The following is a 22,857-nucleotide window of genomic DNA, read 5'->3' on the forward strand; positions in this document are numbered from 1 at the left end:
TGGGCTGAAAACTTAGGTCCACACAAAAACCTGCATGTGGATGTTTATAGCAGTTTTACTTGTACTTGCCCAAACTTGGAAACAACCAAGATATCCTTCAGCAGGTGAATGGATAAATAATCTGTGGTGGACCAAGAAAATGGAATAATCTTCAATGCTAAAAAGAAATGTGCTGTCAAGCCATGAAAAGACAGTGAGGAACCTTAAATGCATATTCCTAAGTGAAAGAGGTAAATCCGAAAAGGCTACGTACTTTATGATTCCAATTATGTGACATTCTGGAAAAGGCAGAACTATGGAGACAGTAAAAAGATCCATGGTTGTCAGGGCTTAGGGATAAGGGAGGAATGAATAGACAGAGTACAGAGGATCTTTTAGGCAGTGCAACTATTCTGTGTGATACTGTGATGGTGTATATATGTCATTATACCCTTGTCAAAACCCATGGAATGTACAACACCTAGAGTGAATCTTAAGGTAAACCACTGCCTTTGGGTGATAATGATGTGTCATTGTAGGGTCATCATTGGTAGCAAATGTATTACTCTGGTGAGGGATATTGATAATCAAGGAGATTGTGTATGTGTAGGTCCAGGGAGTATATGGGAACTCTGTAGTTTGCACTCAATTTCGCTGTGAACCTCAAACCACTCTAAAAAATAAACTCTATTAAAAAAAATTCGTATAATGGAAAAAGTTTTCTCATTTTAGCTATCAGGTCAGGTCTTCTGACAACAGCTGGTGTACTGCAATTCAATTCTGACACCGACCACCTGAGTTAGTGTCAGACTCCACAGGTGTAAGGGCATGGTCCCCAACAGTATACTTCAGTACCACTCAGACACCAGCTGCAAGTCAGGCTACCCATACTTCTGGCCAACTAGCTACAAATCCGGGAGTTCCCAAACCCCCCTCGCCCCGACTGCCCTCACTTCAGATGCTAGTTGCAAGTTCAGAGGTCTCCAGGCCACTTGCATTTCTGACCAACTGCCTATAAATATGGGGGGTTACTGTAACTTCTCTCAGGTTCCATAATTTGCTGGAATGACTCAGAACTCAGGGAAATGCTAGACTTACAATTATAGTTTTATCATAAATCATATAAACTAGGACCAGCTAAATGAAGAGACACATTTGGCAAGGTCTGGGAGAGTCTTGAATATAGAGCTTCGTGCCCTCTCCCTGTGGAATCAGGGCACATTGATGGGTTAACCAACCCGGGAGCTCACCTGTGGTGGCCAGAGTTTTTATTGGAATTCCATGATGAAGGCATGATTGATTAAACATTGGCCACATGATTGAACTAAATTTCCAGCCTTCTCCCTCTTTCCAGAGTCCCTAATCACATCTAGCCTTTCTGGTGAGCAGCCCTCACCTGAGCCATCTCCTTAGCATAAACTCTAGGGTGACTCAGGGGCTTATCAAAAACAAATGCACTCTTATCACCAGGGGAATTTAAGGGATTCAGAGGCTCCCTGCCAGGAACCCAGGAGAAAGATAAGACAGATTCTTAATTATCCAACACCAGGTTTTAAAGAAATGGTAGCCCTTGAGAAACCTGGTAGTTTTTTGTTTGTGTTTGTTTTTTTAATTTGAAAATGTGCCATGGAAAGCTGAGATGATGGAAAAGTTGTTTAGACTTTGTAGTTATTTAAACCTTTATACATCATGCGGTTTGAATTTTATATTTATGATTTTATGCGTAAATGTATTTCTTTTGGTAAAAAGGAGAGATGAGCCAGTAGGATGACATAGGACCCTTTCCAGTCAAAATAAACAGCTGACCTTATAAAAAGGTTTTTTCTGGGCTATTATTGCTCCATCAGGCTCATTTTTCCCTCTGATAGCAAATTATTTCAGAGTGTATCCAGTTTCTCCAAGGAAGTGTGCTTAGTTATATTTTTCTCTTGCAGATTGATTATACCGGAACAGACCCTTCCAGTCCCTGCAATAAATGTTTGTCTCCGAATGTGACACCTTGTATTTGTACCATTAACTTCACTCTGGAACAGTCATTTGAGGTCTGTATTCCCAAGTAGTGTTTTAGAAAAGCCATGCTTTAAAAAATATTGATATTATATTAAATTTTTTTTTTACTAGTTATTTTCTTGTTGATATGTTGCTTTAATTTATTGGGAATCTATACACTTTTGAGGAAGATTGTTTTGTTTTGCTATTGGATTATGCTGCCTGATAATTAAATACATTAATTTAATAGTTTATTGTAGTTAGTAGTTTAAATTAAATTTAAAACATTCTTTTTCTGGAAAATTTTATAACTGTACAAAAATTTTTTTTGTATCAAGTTTCTATCTACATCTACTTGTATTTAAAAAATTATTGCTCGAACTGTTTTGCCTACTTTTAATACTATAAGTTTTACTTTGGAAAATAAATACTAATTCACCCATTATTGCATTATTTTTTCATCAGATATGATACTTTAACATAAATGCAAACAGTAAAACCTTATTGACAAGCAGTTAGAATACCATCCGTGTGTGTGTGTGTGTGTGTGTGTGTGTGTGTGTGTGTGGTCTGTGTGTCGTTTGCATTCACACTTACCTGTCATTCTTCTTGGAAACTGAGCAGATGCTAAAGGACACAAAGATTCAGAAATAGGCATGACAAGACCCGTTTATGTTCTCCTTTACCTGAAAATTGAGCTTTAAAAAATTATTGTTTTATTCTTCAGGGAGCAAAACTGCTTTAATACATGCCAACTTTTTAGATTTTTGTAGCTATGCTTTAAATTTTCTTAAAGGTCGTGATGACTTTTGAGGTCCTTAATAGATGGTTGCCATCTAGTGGCTATGGATGCTGTTGCCCTGAGATCGTGGACTGTAACACTCCCTTTTTAAAAATTTTAAAATAAATTAGGGAGAAGACAGGAATTTAATTATTTTGTTTTGGCAGAAATAACATATAACTTTAAAACATCATAAAGATTTGATTTTTTTGTGTGATGGACAAACTATAAGTTGCATTAAGTTCTGCTTTTGTCAGAACAGGCAGAATTAAAGACATGGAAGAGACTTGTAATGATTTAGAAGCTCCACTAGTTTCTTCCCCCATACAAAAACATTAAGCATTTCAGAACTGTTCTTCTGCGAAGGTGATCATCCTCAGATTCATTCTTTTGTGGGCTCTGTGTTCCTTTACAAGCCCAAGCTGAATTAGACTAAAGCCTTTTCATAGGACAAAAACCTAACCAACCAAATAAATAAACGAAAGATTTCTATGTAAGTGTTTTCTTTATAAGGAATGGGAAAGTTTGCATATTTTGACATTTGAAAATCAAGCTTTAAATAAATGATTGTGTATAAGAAAACAGCAAATCAAATAAAGCAAAATGTTATTGAATTCCTTTTTTTTTTCTGTCTTCCTTTTAATTGAGTATAAGGTTATAGACAATGGAGGTAGCAACCAGAAAGGAGAAAATAGCTGATGTTTTTGCCACCTCTAAAAATCTTAGTCATTCAAGATGACTTCATAACATCTTCTAAATAGTTACAATGTAGGTAGGTTACCTTTATTTCCCAGATTATTTCCAAGTTGAGTCCACTGAATACATTAAAGTACTTTTCTTGATTATTATAAAGTGACTCATTATCTTAGATACTTTACTAATTATTAATTTGTTCATTACTAATATTATATAGTATGCTGCTGAGAAATTTACTATGACCCAATTCAAGTTCAGAATTTATTTTGGGCAGTAAATGAAAGCTTGAAAGCATTATTCCTTTGAAAAGTTGATGCTAATTGGATGAAGACCAATCTGAATTAGAGAAGATTTAAAATTGAAAGTAGGGACTTCCCTGGCGGTCCAGTGGTTAAGGCTTTGCCTTTCAATGCAGGGGGTGCAGGTTCGATCCCTGGTCTGGGAACTAAGATCCCACATGCCTCATGGCCAAAAAAACAAAACATAAAACAGAAGCAATATTGTAACAAATTCAGTAAAGACTTTAAAAATGGTCCATATCAAAAACAAAATCTTTAAAAAAATAAATAAATAAAACTGAAAGTTGATCAGACTAGGCTAATAATTAGATTCCTTGAGAGCTTCTTTGTTTGTTTGTTTGTCTTAATGTAAATAGACGTCCTTGAGGTCTTTCAGAGTATTTTCAAAGTTGACTCTTGGAGTTTTGACCTTATTTGATTTGATTCTTTAACATTATTTGATTTGGTTTGATTGTTTAACCTTATTTACAATTTGTACCATTTTAGATTGCTAAGTACTGGTAGAATTCACCCCAGTAACTGTTTTAAGTTATCACAAATTCTAAACTAGTGCAAATTACATAGCTTTTATGTATGCATGAAACAACTTCATACTTAATAGTTTTATATGAACATTTTTTCCCTTTCTCTTTCTCTAGGGCAATGTGTTTATGTATTATGGACTGTCTAATTTCTATCAAAACCATCGTCGTTATGTGAAATCTCGAGATGATAGTCAACTAAATGGAGATCCTAGTGCTTTACTTGTAAGTAAAATGATGGAACATGAAACTACGGTGTCTAAGAACTAAGAACATGTGGTAACTGTTCAATTAGAAATGTTAAATTTAATAATGTTAGATGAAATTAAAGTGTTGTTTGACATTTTTAGTTTGTTTAGTGAAGGTTTTTAGTTAAAATTTTTTCCCCTGGAATTTGCACAGATTAATGATTTCTTGCAGCCAGAGGACACGTTGCAACCTGCTTGTTTCCGGTAGTATCATTGGGATTTTTGCTTTGTTAATCTGTTTGTAATGGAATTTTGATGAGTCTAGCATTCTGGGAATATAATTTGTTCTGTTTGAGTTTACTCATTATTATTACACTGGGTAGGAATATGTAAATAAGCTACTTTTAATTTCTGAGATTGTGTTTTAGAATTGAACATGTATGCTCTTTGCTTTTTACCTTGTGGGGAGCCCGAGTACTGAAGTCCAAAGGGTGTGGGTTACTGAAAAACCGTCTGAGGAGCTTTTTGAAAATACAGATTCCAGGATTCTCCTAAGTCTCATATGTCTGTGTCTACAGGGGTGGAGCTCTAAAATATCTATTTTTAACAAGCTCCCCTTCTGATGCTCAGCCTGGTTTGGGAATCTGTGGACTAGAGGATCTTAGTTTCCTGACTGTTGTTCAGCTTCTCATAGTAGTGGTTGGTGCCCAAGTATTTTATATTATTGCTACCAGTGCAGCAAACCTTTAGCAATTCAAGTATCTCTTAGAAACAGTGACACTCTTAGAATGCAATTTAGGACCATACTGGGACCAGAATGGTCCTGGTAAACGTAAAGTTACTCTAGGTTATCCTTCCTGGTTTTATTGCTATTTCCTGATGTTTGGGATCTTAAGAAATAATAAGTCTATTTAAAGATTCTGGTTAGGTCTGCAATATCTTGTAGTCCATGTGGGATTTATGTCGTGGGATCCAACTTTCAGGACTCAAGTCCAGAGAAGGTGAAGTTCTCTGAGACACACCAAGTTGATGAGGCACACCAAGAATTTGTTGATTGGGATCATAGATTGGGTGTGTTGAAAGACCTAGCAGTGGTGGTTGATTTACAGTTCTTTTATATAGATACACACTCTCTTCACTGAGGGCAAAAGAAGCTGAGATTCTTTTCTTCCAAACCTCAAGCAGAGCTTTTAGACTAAACTTAAGGATTGATGAATTTTTTCTGTAAAGGGCCAATAGTAAACATTTTCAGCTTTGCAGTTTATATAGTCTATTGCAGCTACTCACCTCTGCCATTTTAGAATGAATGCAGCCATGGAGAATACTTAAGTGAATGGGTAGCTGTGTTCCAATAAAACTTTATTTACAAAAACAGGAGCTGGGGCTGGATTTGGCCTGCAGGCTGTCATTTATCGATCCCTGGACTAGACCAAAATATATGACTTTAAGACCAGGTGGCTTTCAAAAATTTTAAAGATGTTAAGAACAGACAGATTGAAGTTCAAGTAACTTAACATTGTATATAAGGCCCTTCACAATCTGATGTCAGCCTACCACTTCAGCTTCATTGATTTTATATTCTATCCTTAATGTACCTTTGGCCTGGCTGCCCTGAGCCATATATGCTGTTCCCTAACCATGCCTGGTGATGCAGGTAATCTGCCCATTTGGGTATTTCCATTTCATTTGTCTAGAATGTGGTTTTTACTCTTTCCCTGGAGGGCCTCTCACCTCAGGCCTGCTGTTTACTTTAGTGTCTTTGGATGCAAAATAACTTCTTTACGTATTTACTTCATTCATACCCTGTTCCAAGTCACTTCTCACTTTACTTAACACACTGTCTCCCCATATCATCTACTCTTGCTCTTCCTTTCCAGGCCATTTTCTACAGAGCTGCTAGAGTGATCTTTTAAAAAAAGTAAATACCACTTCCCTGCTTAAAGTCTTTCAGTGGTTGGTTTACTCAGGATGATCTGAGCTATGCATGACTCTCCAGTCTCATCATATGTCATTTTCTTTATTGCCATACTCTAACTACATTCCCTGTTTACCTCCTCAGAGGTATCAAGTTCTTTCTAAATGGTGTGTACTGTTCTCTCTGCTTAAAGCTCTCTTCTGCCTGCTCTTCACGTGGCTGTCTCCTACTTTCTTTAGGTCTTAACTTTCATGATGCTACCTCCAGAGACAGTCTTCCCCTTATCTTCTGTCCTCCCAACTACACTGCAAGCTCATGAGAGCAGGGAGCATGACTTTCTTTAATAACCATATACCAAATGCCTCTCCAGTACCTAGCACATGAAAGGCATTTAATAAATATATATGGAATGAATATAGACACCTTTATCATGGCTCTTATTTCATATTATACTTGGTTGTATTTGAGTCTGTTTCCTATATTACATTGTGAGCAGCTGAAAAGCAGGGACTTTTTTTGCATTTTTCCATTTCTAGCACCTTACATGGTATGTGGTACATGTTAGGTACTCTTTATTAAATGGCTTTCCTAATAAGCCAGTTACTGCAAAGTACCTAGCATTGCTTAGTTCAGTATCTGATGCATAGGTAGTAAATATTTTCCTTTTTTTAAAAAAACTTCAATAATTTAGTAGTTAGAAGATGGTTCTTCAGGACACTAGTCCACCATCTTTTCTGGTTTTCCAAATAAAGTTGCTATTCCTTGCCCCCCTCCCCTCCAAAATGGTTTAGTGGTTAAAATATATTTGCCCCATTGAGAGTTTATTTACCTTATTTTTTTGAAATCAGTTTTCATCAAAACATTCAAATAGTAATAAGCCAAGTTATACATTGTCTATCTTCATGGTCTTAGAATACTAACTTTCTGAATGTAGATGTCTTAGGGACCAAAAAGCTGGGAAGTCAAATATTAAAGAGACTTTATGAGATTCCCTGCCAGAACGTAGATACAAGTCAAGGTTGGTTATAATGGAATAGCCCTAAGAGGCCTAACTAGGTTCTAGTTAATTTCAAATCGAGACTATCTTGGTTTGTTTATGTGTTGTGAGACATGGCTTAGTGTGGCCTTGGAGTCGCAGAACAACTCAGATGTATACCTAATATCAGACTTGGTAGAATCTCTGGATTAATCCTACAGCTTCCACGTTTCCTTGAGATCTTCAACAGGGACTAAGCCAAAACCAAATCTGGAGGACAGGTGAAGTGCTGTTTGCCTTGCCAACATTTGTGCTTTCTTTATACCTGGGTGCACAACTTAGAGAAAATTGGTATATTCTAGGAATCTGCATTAGACTTTTCCTTCCTCCCTCCCTCCCTTCCAAATTACAAGATTTGAAATTATCTACTTGAACATGTTAATTTTATAAGTGAAGTGCAGATAAATCAAGGGACTTGCGCAAAGTCACATAGTACATAGCTGGAACTAGAAGCTCAGGTCTTTTTTTTTTTTTCTTTTTAATATTTATTTATTTGGCTGTGCTGGGTTTTAGTTGCAGCATGTGGGAGCCACGTGTGGGATCTTCGTTGCAGCATGCGAGATCTTTGTTTTTTTTAGTTGCGACATGCAGGATCATTTTTAGTTGTGACGCGCAGGATCTTTAGTTGTGGCATGCGGGCTGTTAGTTGCGGCATGCGGGAGGGATCTAGTTCCCTGACCAGGGATCAAACCCGGACCCCCTGCATTGGGAGCCCAGAGTCTTAACCACTGGACCACCAGGGAAGCCCCGAAGCTCCAGTCTTCTTACTTCAAGTTTAAGATTCCTTTCATTCTGTCACAGCTGGATTGACAATAGACGGCTTCTTAGTTTTTCTTGTGCAGAAAACATTTTGTATTTATGATTTCTGTGTTGGTATGAAAATTGTTTAAAATGTCAGTTTGGGGGCTTCCCTCGTGGCGCAGTGGTTGGGAGTCCACTTGCCAACGCAGGGGACACGGGTTCACACCCTAGTCTGGGAAGATCCCACATGCCATGGAGCAACTAAGCCCGTGCGCCACAACTACTGAGCCCGTGTTCCACAACAAGAAAAGCCACCGCAATAAGAAACCCATGCACCGCGATGAAGAGTAGCCCCTGCTTGCTGCAACTAGAGAAAGCCTGTGCACAGCAACAAAGACCCAGCGCAGCCAAAAATAAAATAAATAAATTTATAAAAAGAGAAAAAAGTCAATTTGACATATACCTATATGACAGTATATGCAAAAAAAGGCTATAATGTAGTAATGTTAAAGAATATATTTTGAGTAATTAAATGTATAGTCTGTTTATAATATAGACATTTTACATGCATTGGAAATGAGAAATATGTAGGGATTGAATTTTTAATCAGTAATTAGGACTAACTCATAGTTCTCCCAGAGGCCTGGGTAATAACTTCTCTCTTCTTTCCTTCTAAATATCAGAATCCCAGTAAGGAATGTGAGCCTTATCGAAGAAATGAAGACAAACCAATTGCTCCTTGTGGAGCTATTGCCAACAGCATGTTTAATGGTATGAGACAGAGATAAACAAAGATGATATATATATATATATTATACTGTAGTTAGGAATATTTGTATAATCTTTCAGAAACATGAATGAGATTGAGAAATTCAACAGCTTTAAGATAAATATGTGAATTAGTTATTTAGTGGGGTATTATAATGGTTTATGACTTTCTTTTGTGAATTCTTATATTTTAAGAATGAATTTCTGTCTCTGGGAAGAAAGAAGCAGGGCCATTCTGCTAACTTACTATTTCATACATGATAAAATAAATGCCAGGCTACCTTTGCCAACAACTTTGAATATTTATACCATTAGATAGGGGCTACAGTTGATCATTTAGAGCAGCACTGTCTGATATGAATGTAATGTGAACCATAAATGTGAGATGTGTATAATTTTAAGCTTTCTAGTAGTCACACTAAAAAAAAAAAAACAATAAAAAAGAAACAAGTGAAATTAATTTTAATTATACTTTATTAAACTCAGTATGCCCCACATATCATTTCAGCAGGTAAGTGATATTCAGTATATAAAAGTTATTAGTGAGATATTTTATATACTAATTTTTATACTAAATCTTTGATGTCTGATGTACATTATATCCTTACAAAACATAGTCATTTGGACCAGCCGTAATTTCAGGGGCTCTGTAGCCATATATAGCTAGTGATTACCAGATTGGACAGTGCAGAGAGAGAAATTGATAAGCCAGAAGCTATTTAGCAGTGCTTTTTTTTGTTGTTTTTTTTTTTTAAAGAATAGAGGCAGATTTACCTTGCAAATTGTTTTAGTTGGGTTACTATTAAAACATCTGACCATATCACATATCAGTTAGCCATGTAGGAAAATGACCTGGAACTATTGAGGGAAGGCAAGTTCATCTAGGATTGTAAAGTTACCATAGTTAATTCACATGTGAATCATCAAGAGCAAATGCTCATCACGTGCCTGCTTCGTTACAACCACTTTGGGGGGCAAGTGCCAGATCCTCATTTCTCATGGAAGAAAGCCGGCACTATGGATATTCAGTAGATGTTTAGCAGTATCTTCCTTTTCTTGTGTTTAGATACACTAGATTTGTTTCTGGTTGGCAATGAATCTGATCCTACACCTATTCATTTGATAAAGAAAGGTATTGCTTGGTGGACAGATAAAAATGTGAAATTCAGAAATCCCCCTGGAGCAGACATTCCCCTAGAAGAACGATTCAAAGGTAAAATATTACTAATATCCCTTAAAACATAAGCTAGGCGTTTTAATGAAGTACCTAAAATTTTCTGTCTTTAGAATCTTAAAAAAGTTTGTGCTTTTTAAAAAGCAACTTTTCTTAACTTGCTGTCAAGTTAGGTAAAATATGTAGTATCTTCTAATGTACTGAAATTCTAAAGGAAAAGTAGTATACTTTTAATCTTGAATTTCTCTGGTATTTCCTTGTAAGTGTTTCAGCCATAATCTTTTAAAATTGTGACAAGGTTTATTTTAAACAAGTATTTATTTATTTTAATTATTAATAGTTATAAGTCCAAATTTCTTTTTGTTTCTATGCCTCCTTGATTTCACAATGTAATGTTTCTTACCATTACATCTTTGAATTAAGTCATTTGCTTTTTGGAGTATACTCAGTAACCTACTTTTAGTATTCTCTTAATTGAGATATCAATCAAATCTTTGTAATTATTAAGTTTTTATGTGAAGAATTGGTTTCTCTTTCGATTTTAAGACTTCCTTAGAATATGAATATATTTCTACTTTTGAACATAAGGAAAATATTCATATTGTGTATCTTTGTTTTATTAGAGTGTGAATTTTCAGTGAAACTCTCAACAGAATTGAATGTCTTGTCTCCCCACCCCACACCGATCTCTCCTTTTTAAGGCACAACAAAGCCAGTAAACTGGGTTAAACCAGTATATATGCTGGATCCTGACGAAGATAATAGTGGGTTCATAAATGAGGATTTTATTGTTTGGATGCGTACGGCAGCACTACCTACTTTTCGTAAGTTGTATCGTCTTATAGAGAGGAAAAGTGATTTACATCCGACATTACCAGCTGGACGATACTATTTGAATATCACATACAGTATCCTTTTTTGGCCATGTGCACAGATTCAAAGAATTTGAAAGGAGTGTAGTCCAATCTTGTCTCAGTTATGTGGCATGCTACTTTGTGTTTTAGTTTTGCTCTCTGCATTTTTATGAGTATGTGTGTATGTATGAGAAAGTCTCTTTTAACTTGTTTCTTCCAGAAATGCCTTTAAGTTTTAAATACTTTGTACTAGAGTTCAAGCATCTTATTTGGTAAAATTATTTAAAATGTAGGTGCTAGATTTATTAATAAGTTAGATATTTTTACAAGAGAGATTGTAATTCAGCTTAATGCAAAGGCTAGTACTCACTTAGTAAATCTAAGCGTTGGTGGTACTGGGCTGTTTTAATCTATATTCTTTTAGATAATAAAAATCAGCAAATTTGTTATTTCATATCAACATAATTATTTATAATTATTGCTCTGTTTACAATATCAAAACATTTTTATCATTAGCTGTATTGTTCCACCTTAATAATTTAGGCATACTTTTCAGTGCTGATAAATATCATTAATTTCATCCTGACTATATGTCAACGTTATACTAAGTACTTTCCATGTATTATTTTATTTATTTCAAGCATTGTGAGGCAGGTGTCATCTCCACGTTATAGACAAGAATATAGGAACATAGAGCATTTAAGTAACTTAACTGAGATTACACAGGCGATAGAAGAATCAGGGTTCATAATCAAGCTGTGTTGACTTTACCATCAACCATCACTGTAGACTGCATCCCTAGCTGGTTCACTCAAGTAGTCAGACCAGTCCATATTGGCCTGGATGCAAAGTCTTTCCTAAGCCAGAAATATTGGGCACTAACTTTTATTCTCAACAAAATCCTTACATCTTTTAATTTCTAGCCCATTGCTTGTATATATCGTGAATGAAAATTTTTCAAATATTAGCATGTGTGCTGATGATCTTACAGTTTTGATTTTTCATAACCCAAATTAGCTATAAGTATATAGTTTTAGGTTTATAATGGATTAATAAACGGTTAATAGACCTAATTTCAAAATAAAGACCTATTTGTAGCCTTAGTTTTTTGATTTTGCACCTCAGTAGACAACTGAACATGACCTGAGAGTGACAGACTGAAAGTGACCAAGTGTTTGAAACTAGGCCTACATAGCAGAAATTTTAGACAGACAGACCCAGTTTAGGTGCTGGTAGAAAGAACATTATCTTGAGGCTATGGCCAAAGTAGAGGGCATCCTGTAGCCTACAGCACGATAAAGGGAAATCTTTGGAGCACTCAGGAGTTCTTAGTTGACAGATAATTTGCACCAAGAGAACTTTTAGGAGGAATGCAGACTATTTTGAAAATCGATAAAACAGGAATTTGACCTGCAGAACGTTAAGGGTTAATTATCAAAATCGGGTATAAGGTGGGAACTAGGTAATAGAATCAAGGCAGAAGCCCACTTTATAGGGTTGCGATATAGAGAGACTAGCATGGGTGATTTGATACCACATCCCATAGGGTGCTGGGTTAGTTAGAGCTCTTACAGTCATTCCTGGCTCAGACTGGGATTGATTTAAGAACTAGTAGAGCTGAGCCTGCCATTGGAGTCACAGCCGGGCTGGGGAGTCATCTGCGGGGCTGGGGAGCTACGGAAGCTGGAGAAAGAGATGGGAACTAACATGATTCAAAAGATGCTTTTGAAAAAGTTGTAAACCTTTTGCATAGGGACTTAGTTCTGTCTTCTTCTCTTCCCTAACTCTTGCCAAATCCTAGAACTGGTCCGTGTAGGTAGCTCATCCAACATGTTGGTGTCCCATTTCTCAAATTTGTTTAAGGATCCACCCTTCAATTCCACTCTGTTTTAGTCGTCAATCCAGTGTCACACCGTGAGTTTCACCATTGCTCCAAATCACTAATGTAAAACTTCATTGTCATGCTTTTCGACCTTGTATGAGTCGTCCCATTCTCTCATAACTACACTCTTGCTACATGTGCTCTTTGAGCTCATAGAGACCCCTAATCTCTTCATTCTTCCTTTTTCTCCTGGTCTGTCAAGCTCTTTTTCCTCTATGGGTTTCATTGCTATTTATCTGAAATATATTTTCACATTACAGACCTTTTACCCCTCCTGTGTAATGAGAACAGAAATATCTAAGAAATGAGAAATTAAATAACCCTTAACTTTAGTTGTTTTTGCTTGTAAACTGTACTGGCTTTTATTTTGTTATTTTTCCTATTTATTTATTTATTTTCTTATTAGTCATCCATTTTATACACATCAGTGTATACATGTCAATCCCAATCTCCCAATACATCACACCACCCCCACCCCCAGCTGCTTTCCCCCCTTGGTGTCCATACGTTTGTTCTCTGCATCTGTGTCTCTATTTCTGCACTGCAAACCGGTTCATCTGTACCATTTTCTAGGTTCCACATATATACGTTAATATACGATATTTGTTTTTCCCTTTCTGACTTACTTCACTCTGTATGATAGTCTCTAGATCTATCCTCGTCCCTACAAATGACCCAACTTCGTTCCTTTTCATGGCTGAGTAATATTCCATTGTATATATGTACCACATCTTCTTTATCCATACATCTGTCAATGGGCATTTAGGTTGCTTCCCTGACCTGGCTATTGTAAATAGTGCTGCAGTGAACATTGAGGTGCATGTGTCTTTTTGAATTATGGTTTTCTCAGGGTATATGCCCAGTAGTGGGATTGCTGGGTTATATGGTAATTCTATTTTTAGCTCTTTAAGGAACCTCCATACTGTTTTCCATAGTGGCTGTATCAATTTACATTCCCACCAACAGTGCAAGAGGGTTCCCTTTTCTCCACACCCTCTGCAGCATTTGTTGTTTGTAGATGTTCTGATGATGCCCATTCTAACCTGTGTGAGGTGATAGCTCACTGTAGTTTTGATTTGCATTTCTCTCATAATAAATGATACTGAGCAGGTTTTCATGTGCTTCTTGGCCATCTGTAAGTCTTCTTTGGAGAAATGTCTATTTAGGTCTTCTGCCCATTTTTGGATTGGGTTGTTTGCTTTTTAATATTGAGCTGCCTGAGCTGTTTATATAGTTTGGAGATTAATCCTTTGTCTGATGATTCCTTTGCAAATATTTTCTCCCATTCTGAGGGTTGTCTTTTCGTCTTGTTTATGGTTTCCTTTGCTGTGCAAAAAGCTTTTGAGTTTCATTAGGTCCCATTTGTTTGTTTTCATTTCCATTACTCTAGGAGGTAGATCAAAAAAGATCTTGCTGTGATTTATGTCAAACAGTGTTCTTCCTATGTTTTCCTCTAAGAGTTTTATAGTGTCCGGTCTTACATTCAGGTCTCTAATCCATTTTGAGTTTATTTTTGTGTATGGTGTTAGGGAGTGTTCTAATTTCATTCTTTTACATGTAGCTGTCCAGTTTTCCCAGCACCACTTATTGAAGAGACTGTCTTTTCTCCATTGTATATCCTTGCCTCCTTTGTCATAGATTAGTTGACCATAGATAGGTGCGTGGGTTTACCTCTGGGCTTTCTATCCTGTTCCATTGATCTATATTTCTGTTTCTGTGCCAGTACCATACTGTCTTCATGACTGTACCTTTGTGTAGTTGAAGTCAGGGAGTCTGATTCCTCCAGCTCCGTTTTTTCCCCTCAAGACTGCTTTGGCTATTCGGGGTCTTTTGTGTCTCCATTACAAATTTTAAGATTTTTTGTTCTAGTTCTGTAAATGCCGTTGGTAATTTGATAGGGATTGCATTGAATCTGTAGATTGCTTTGGGTAGTCATTTTCACAATATTGATTCTTCCAATCCAAGAACATGGTATGTCACTCCATCTGTTGGTATCATCTTTAATTTCTTTCATCAGTGTCTTATACTTTTCTGCATACAGGTCTTTTGTCTCCCTAGGTAGGTTTATTCCTAGGTATTTTATTCCTTTTGTTGCAGTGGTAAATGGGAGTGTTTTCTTGATTTCACTTTCAGATTTTTCATGATTAGTGTATAGGAATGCCAGAGATTTCTGTGCATTAATTTTGTATCCTGCTACTTTACCAGATTCATTGATTAGCTCTAGTAGTTTTCTGGTGGCATCTTTAGAATTCTCTATGTATAGTGTCATATCATCTGCAAACAGGGACAGTTTTACTTCTTTTTTTCCAATTTGTATTCCTTTTATTTCTTTTTCTTCCCGGATGCCGTGGCTAGGACTTCCAAAACTATGTTGAATAATAGTGGTGAGAGTGGGCAACCTTGTCTTGTTCCTGATCTTTGAGGAAATGCTTTCAGTTTTTCACCATTGAGAATGATGTTTGCTGTGGGTGTCATATATGGCCTTTATTATGTTGAAGTACGTTCCCTCTATGCACACTTTCTGGAGAGTTTTTATCATAAGTGCGTGTTGAATTTTGTCAGAAGCTTTTTCTGCAACTATTGAGATGATCGTATAGTTTTTATTCTTCAGTTTGTTAATATGGTGTATCACATTGATTGATTTGCGTATATTGAAGAATCCTTGCATCCCTGGGATAAATCCCACTTGATCATGGTGTATGATCCTTTTAATGTGCTGTTGGATACTGTTTGCTAGTATTTTGTTGAGGATTTTTGCATCTATATTCATCAGTGATATTGGTCTGTAATTTTCTTTTTTTGTAGTATTTTTGTCTGGTTTTGGTATCAGGGTGATGGTAGCCTCATAGAATGAGTTTGGGAGTTTTCCTTCCTCTGCAATTTTTTGGAAGAGATTGAGAAGGATGGGTGTTAGCTCGTCTCTAAATGTTTGATAGAATTCACCTGTGAAGCCATCGGGTCCTGGGCTTTTGTTTCTTGGAAGATTTTTAATCACAGTTTCAATTTCATTACTTGTGATTGGTCTGTTCATATTTTCTGTTTCTTCCTGGTTCAGTCTTGGAAGGTTATACCTTTCTAAGAATTTGTCCATTTCTTCCAGGTTGTCCATTTTATTGGCATAGAGTTGCTTACAGTAGCCTCTTAGGATGCTTTGTATTTCTGCGGTGTCTGTTGTAACGTCTCCTTTTTCATGTCTAATTTTATTGATTTGAGTCTTCTCCCTCTTTTTCTTGATGAGTCTGGCTAATGGTTTATCACTTTTGTTTATCCTCTCAAAGAGCCAGCTTTTAGTTTTATTGATCTTTGCTATTGTTTTCTTTGTTTCTATTTCATTTATTTCTGCTCTGATCTTTATGATTTCTTTCCTTCTACTAACTTTGGGTTTTGTTTGTTCTTCTTTCTCTAGTTCCTCTAGGTGTAAGGTTAGATTGTTTATTTGAGATTTTTCTTGTTTCTTTTGGTAGGCTTGTATAGCAATAAACTTCCCTCTCAGAACTGCTTTTGCTGCATCCCATAGATTTTGGATAGTCATGTTTTCATTGTCATTTGTCTCTAGGTATTTTTTGATTTCCTCTTTGATTTCTTCAGTGATCTCTTGGTTATTTAGTAACATATTGTTTAGCCTCCATGTTTGTGTATCTTACGTTTTTTTCCCTGTAATTGATTTCTAATCTCATAGCATTGTGGTCAGAAAAGATGCTTGATATGATTTCAATTTTCTTAAATTTACTGAGGCTTGATTTGTGACCCAAGATGTGATCTATCCTGGAGAATGTTCCGTGTGCACTAGAGAGGAAAGTGTAATCTGCTGTTTCTGGATGGAACGTCCTATAAATATCAATTAAATCTATCTGGTGTATTGTGTCATTTAAAGCTTGTGCTTCCTTATTAATTTTCTGTTTGGATGATCTGTCCATTGGTGAAAGTGAGGTGTTAAAGTCCCCCACTATTATTGTGTTACTGTCGATTTCCTCTTTTAGAGCTGTTAGCATTTGCCTTATACATTGAGGTGCTCCTATGTTGGGTGCATATATATTTATAATTGTTATATCTTCTACTTGGGTTGATCCCTTGATCATTACGTAGTGTCCTTCCTTGTCTTTTGTAACGTTCTTTATTTTAAAGTCTATTTTATCTGATATGAGTATTGCTACTCCAGCTTTCTTTTGATTTCCATTTGCATGGAATATCTTTTTCCATCCCCTCACCTTCAGTCTGTATGTGTCCCTAGGTCTGAATTGGGCCTCTTGTAGACAGCATATACATGGGTCTTGTTTTTGTATCCATTCAGCAAGCCTGTGTCTTTTGGTTGGAGCATTTCCTCGATTCACGTTTAAGGTAGTTATTGATATGTATGTTCCTATTGTCATTTTCTTAATTGATTTTGTAGGTCCTTTTCTTCTCTTGTGTTTCCCACTTAGAGAAGTTCCTTTAGCATTTGTTGTAGAGCTGGTTTGGTGGTGCTGAATTCTCTTAGCTTTTGCTTGTCTATAAAGTATTTGATTTCTCCTTCGAATCTGAATGAGATCCTTGCTGGGTAGAGTAATCTTGGTTGTAGATTCTTCCCTTTCACCACTTTAAGTATATCATGCCACTCCCTTCTGGCTTGCAGAGTTTCTGCTGAGAAATCAGCTGTTAACCTTATGGGAGTTCCCTTGTATGTTATTTGTCGTTTTTCCCTTGCTGCTTTCAATAATTTTTCTTTGTCTTTAATTTTTGCCTGTTTGATTACTGTGTATCTCGGCATGTTTCTCCTTGGGTTTATCCTGTCTGGGACTCTCTGCGCTTCCTGGACATGGGTGGCTATTTCCTTTCCCATGTTAGGGAAGTTTGCGACTATAATCCTTCAAATATTTTTTTCGGGTCCTTTCTCTCTTCTTCTGGGACCTTTGTAATGCAAATGTTGTTGCATTTAATGTCCCAGAGGTCTCTTAGGCTGTCTTCATTTCTTTTCATTCGTTTTTCTTTATTCTGTTCCGCTGCAATGAATTCCACCATTCTGTCTTCCAGGTCACTTATCCATTCTTCTGCCTCAGTTATTCTGCTATTGATCCCTTCTAGTGTATTTTTCATTTAAGTTATTGTATTGTTCATCTCTGTTTGTTCTTTAATTCTTCTAGGTCTTTGTTAAACATTTCTTGCATCTTCTCAATCTTTGCCTCCATTCTTTTTCCGAGGTCCTGGATCATCTTCACTATCATTATTCTGAATTCCTTTTCTGGAAGGTTGCCTATCTCCACTTCATTTAGTTTTTTTTCTGGGGTTTTATCTTGTTCCTTCATCTGGTACATAGCCCTCTGCCTTTTCATCTTGTCTCTATATTGACTTTTACTACTAACATTTAATTTATGAAATCAATCATTTTGGATAATAATTATATAATTATTTTGTGATTCAGAACATATGAGTAAGGTACCTGTGTATTGTAGAATTTTACCAATGAATTACAAGCAATTAAATGCCAACTTTTTAAGTTGTATTTTAAAAATCAAGTAACTAGACATGGAAAAGTCTTCCTATACACTCTTCAGATTACCCTGTACATTCATTTGATGGACGAAAACGGATGATCTTGAGCACTATTTCATGGATGGGAGGAAAAAATCCATTTTTGGGGATTGCTTACATCGCTATTGGATCCATCTCCTTCCTTCTGGGAGTTGTACTGCTAGTAATTAATCATAAATATAGAAACAGTAGTAATACTGCCGACATTACCATTTAATTTTATATTTTGAAAACAAATTTACTGCATGTGCATCAAGGCCAGTCCTATTCAACCTAGCTTTCAAATGCTGATGTCTGGTTAGTATGTCATTTTTGAAGTTGGCACATAACTTTTTTTTTTTAAAGCTGTCTTTGTCCTTTGCTTCTTCCTAATGGATGACTTAGGAAAATATATGACGGGTATAAAACAAATTCGCTATACTGATCATATCAACACTGTAACTGCTGAAATGGCATTCTTATGTTTCCTTTCTGATGGGACAGTCCGTATGATGCATGGAGCCTCTTTCATGCGAAATGCGTCTGCTGCTTAAATGTTTATGCTGTGTTGATAATATTATATTGACATATGATACTGTATATGTGTGCCTATTGTGTGAAGAAAGTGATTACAAGATGTGTGAGTATAATGACTTGCTAACCCTTTAGGATTCATAGTTACAAAAAGATGAAGAAAGACCAAATCTAAATAAAACACTTCATCCTTTTCACAGGTCGTGTGTAAAGGCTTAAAGTGCCATCTTTGTTGAGGTGGTTCATGTATTCAGTTTATCCAGTACAGTTCTTTGTCAAGCTTAGGTTTGATTTCAAAGGACCTATTTACCTGTCTAGAATAGGAATTAATGCTCATGGTAGGTCTCCGGTAGGAAGATTTAAAATTCCTCTTTCCATTTGGTTAAGATGTTGCAGTCAGGAAACCCATCTCATTTGATGTTTTTACATGTAACCATTTCCCTTGAAGCTTACACTTCATAAGGGATGAAAGAATATAGGTGAGCTTGGAAAGCTTCTTGGCCGACCTTTATCTTCTGCCTCAACTGTCAACCAGATGTAAATATTCAAAGGAGACTGTTTTCATTGTGGTATTTAACATTAAGAAATTTGCTTCAGCATTGGAAATACCTCAAGCTGTTTTTATTTTGCAGGTAAGTGTTTTGACTTAAATACTAATATTATCTTGCAGAAATTTTGGAAAACAGTAACCTTCATTTCCTCTATATTTCATTCAATTTTTACATATAGGTCAAGGATGAATATGTATGCACATTCTCTTTAGTTAAGCCACCGATTGTTTTGGTTGGTTTTTCTAAGATGTACTTTAAAAAGAAGTTCTTTAAATTTCCTAATTGAATTCTGGAGATTTTGGAGTATGTACATGATAAATTATATGTGCTTGAAGTTATTTTATTTTCTATTAACTGGAATTATTTTTAATATTCCTTATTGAATAAATGCTGTAATTTGTTTGCTATGGAACTTATTCTTGAATGTAAACTTATTGTTTCACATGCATGAAATGTATGTCTTAATCAGAGGTGGCTTAATTGCATTGAAATAGCTATTTTTTTTTTTTTTAACTAAAATAACTCATAGGTTTGTATAGAGGAATGCCTGTTTGAATTCGGAGTTTGTAATGGTTTCCTTCGTTTATATTTTAAATCAAAAGGTCTGGGTAATGTATCAGTTTTGATTAATATATGTTTTTTTTTAAAAAAACAAAAAAATGTAATGGTTAATAGTAGAAATGTGCCACACTTCTTAAGTTTTGTATAATATGAAATTCAGTTAAAAGAACTTGTAGTTCATAATGACTTTCAACAGATAGAATATTACTTGCATTAAGTACTTAATGTATAATTGTCCTGAAATTTCTGAATGCATAGGGTATTCTTTGTGTAAAACTATTCTTTGTTTTATCAGTCCTTCAGAATATGGTTATTTATTCTGATAATTGACCCTCTTGCACATGGCAGTTTATTTTCTGGGGTATATCTTTGGGGGAGAGGGCTTCTCCCAGTCTTTGCAGATTGAGTTTGTGCTGCTTAAGAAGGACTGCCGTCCTGCGTCTCTTTTTCTAACTGGGGGACCAGAGGTGCTGCTACAGAAAAGTTGAAGAGCTCTTCCAACACTTTCTCATCTGTGGTCAAGACGGAATCTTAAAATATATTTGGAGTTTTATCTATTTTACAAGTACATTGATGGCCTAAGTTCTCCCTTGTCTCCTGCCATTTGAGCTGTAAGCGATTCCTGTTGCTGAATATGAAGAATGTGGAACATTCATATGGCCTCTGTGACTGGCGGAAAGAAAACATTTCTTTCTTATGGGCTTTATGCTGATCTTTGGGAAACACTGATGTCATACTCAACTTTCAAAGAATCATATTGCATTTTAAGACAACTAGGTTAAGTAGAAGGCATTGAAGAATGTACTAACTTGCAGGAAATATTTTGATATATGAAATTCCCAACTGAAGGAATTATTTAATAAGTAAAAGCTAAGAAATTTCTTTGAAATCAGAAAGCAGTTTAAAAGTAAATTGGTAAAAATAACTGTACTACCTAATAGAAAATTATTCAACGAAGAGGAGAGTCAAGTGAATATTACTTGTTTCTTGGTTACAGTATTTGTAACTTTGATTACATTGAAAGATAACTTTCTGTTAGTATGTTCTGTATTAATAAAAATGAACAAAATTAATTTTGCTATGTTCAGGTGTCTTTTGCTAAAATAACAGCGCCCCAGTGTTGTTGCAGATGTTTAGCACTAAATTGTAGCCCAGGCTCAATGAGGCCAAATTTTAACATTTCCATGCCTAGATTGGATTGCCATATGTGAATATGTTAATCACTCTGATAGCATTAACTGCAGGATTTATTCATGCTACTGAGAAACATCTGTTCTTACCAAGAAGTGGTCAGATTATAACCTGTTATAAGCAGACAGGCTAAATTTGGTATTAGATCAAGGGAAACTTCTGGTAAATAGAAAATGAATAACTGGTATAGAGACAGTGATGACGAAAATAATGAATTGGGCAGGGACACAGGAAATGAAAAGCCAGACTAGCAAAGAGGAGCAGCTGAGTGGTAGGCGTAACGACTGCTGTTCAGCCTGCTTGCCCCGTCTTTATGGAAACACTGCCTTAGAATTATTGTACCATCCTTTGTTGGTTAAGCTTCAAAGTTCTGTTCTTTGCGAACATGGTTAGTTTGAGGGGAGGGTGGAGGGAGTAAGGAAGTGCTGCTTCAAGAAGAATTTGGTGCATAAATGTTTGTTGTAGTATTTGGATAATCTAGTAAAGTGTTTTAGAGCCCCTTTTTAGCCCATGCCCCATTCAATAAACGTAAAAATCACATTTCCCGGGCTTCCCTGGTGGCGCAGTGGTTGAGAGTCCGCCTGACGATGCAGGGGACACGGGTTCGTGCCCCGGTCCGGGAGGATCCCACATGCCGTGGAGCGGCTGGGCCAGTGAGCCATGGCCGCTGAGCCTGTGCGTCTGGAGTCTGTGCTCTGCAATGGGAGAGGCCGCAACAGTGAGAGGCCCGCATACCGGAAAAAAAAAAAAAAAATCACATTTCCCTTAATGTCATTTGAAATTTCAAAATAAATATCATTTAAAAATAAATACATAAATATCGTCTAAAATCACATCAGACCACGGTGACCTTATTTTCTTTTAAATATGTAAAATTTGTCAAAGTAACGTGTACACAGTTAAAAAAATCTAAAGGCCTTATGATGAAAAACAGCAGTACCTGTCCCAACTTTCTAGAGACAATTACTTTGACTTCAAAAGTTGTTACTTTTGGCATTTATCTTAGTGTATCTAAATTATATGCCTGTTCTACTATTGCTTGATTTAACAGTTTTAGACATTATTGTCTTCTTGATAATATTACCTGATGATGTAGCTAACACACGTACTTCCCCTTCCCCCATTATATAATTACAATATTTAATAAACACATTAGCAGTTGTTTAATTATGACTTTAAAAATACTGTATACTTTAGAGCGAAGCAGAGCACCAAGATTATACTTCGTACACTTTATTTTTCCTGGAATTAATAATCACCCCACTTTTAACATCAACATAACTTTCTGGAAGCCTGTCTTAAAGTTTTTCCAACTTTTCTATCAGGTCCACCCTGTTCTTATCACTAGTCTTTTGAAGGTTTTTTGTCCCCAAATACCTGATAACCTGACTCCCTGTTTTTGCTAGAAAGGTCTCTTCTGCATTTGTCCTTCTCTGCCAATCTCTACTGGTGGTTTTTTCAAACAGCTACTCAGCCATTATCACATTCCCTCTTTTTGTCACCCTCCTGTGTTAGATCTGCTGTTTCCTAGTTCACTCTCTTGTTTACTGGAGCTATTTTCAGTTTTTCGCGTAGGTGACTTTCCTTGTATTTCTGGCTAGTCTCAGCAATCTGTCATGTATAAATGGACCCCCAAAACTCATTGAAAGCTCTTTGTTTGTGGGCAGTGCTTGACAAGTGATGGCCTCAGTAGCGCAGTGCTACTCAAAA

At 36.2% G+C, this 22,857-nt stretch overlaps 1 protein-coding gene across 1 annotated transcript in view; it reads left to right on the plus strand.

Moving 5' to 3' along the window:
• Positions 1 to 21,025, plus strand: part of TMEM30A (transmembrane protein 30A) — a 42,394-nt gene extending 21,369 nt beyond the window's left edge. The window contains exons 2-7 of the mRNA XM_060030340.1: positions 1,914 to 2,021; positions 4,383 to 4,490; positions 8,829 to 8,916; positions 9,980 to 10,126; positions 10,789 to 10,995; positions 18,355 to 21,025. Coding sequence (XP_059886323.1) covers positions 1,914 to 2,021; positions 4,383 to 4,490; positions 8,829 to 8,916; positions 9,980 to 10,126; positions 10,789 to 10,995; positions 18,355 to 18,548 — 852 coding nt within the window. The 3' untranslated portion in view covers positions 18,549 to 21,025. The remainder of the gene's footprint in view (positions 1 to 1,913; positions 2,022 to 4,382; positions 4,491 to 8,828; positions 8,917 to 9,979; positions 10,127 to 10,788; positions 10,996 to 18,354) is intronic.
• Positions 21,026 to 22,857: the final 1,832 nt, after the last annotated feature.

Source organism: Delphinus delphis, chromosome 14, assembly GCF_949987515.2.
Source record: "Delphinus delphis chromosome 14, mDelDel1.2, whole genome shotgun sequence".
Lineage (NCBI taxonomy): Eukaryota > Metazoa > Chordata > Mammalia > Artiodactyla > Delphinidae > Delphinus > Delphinus delphis.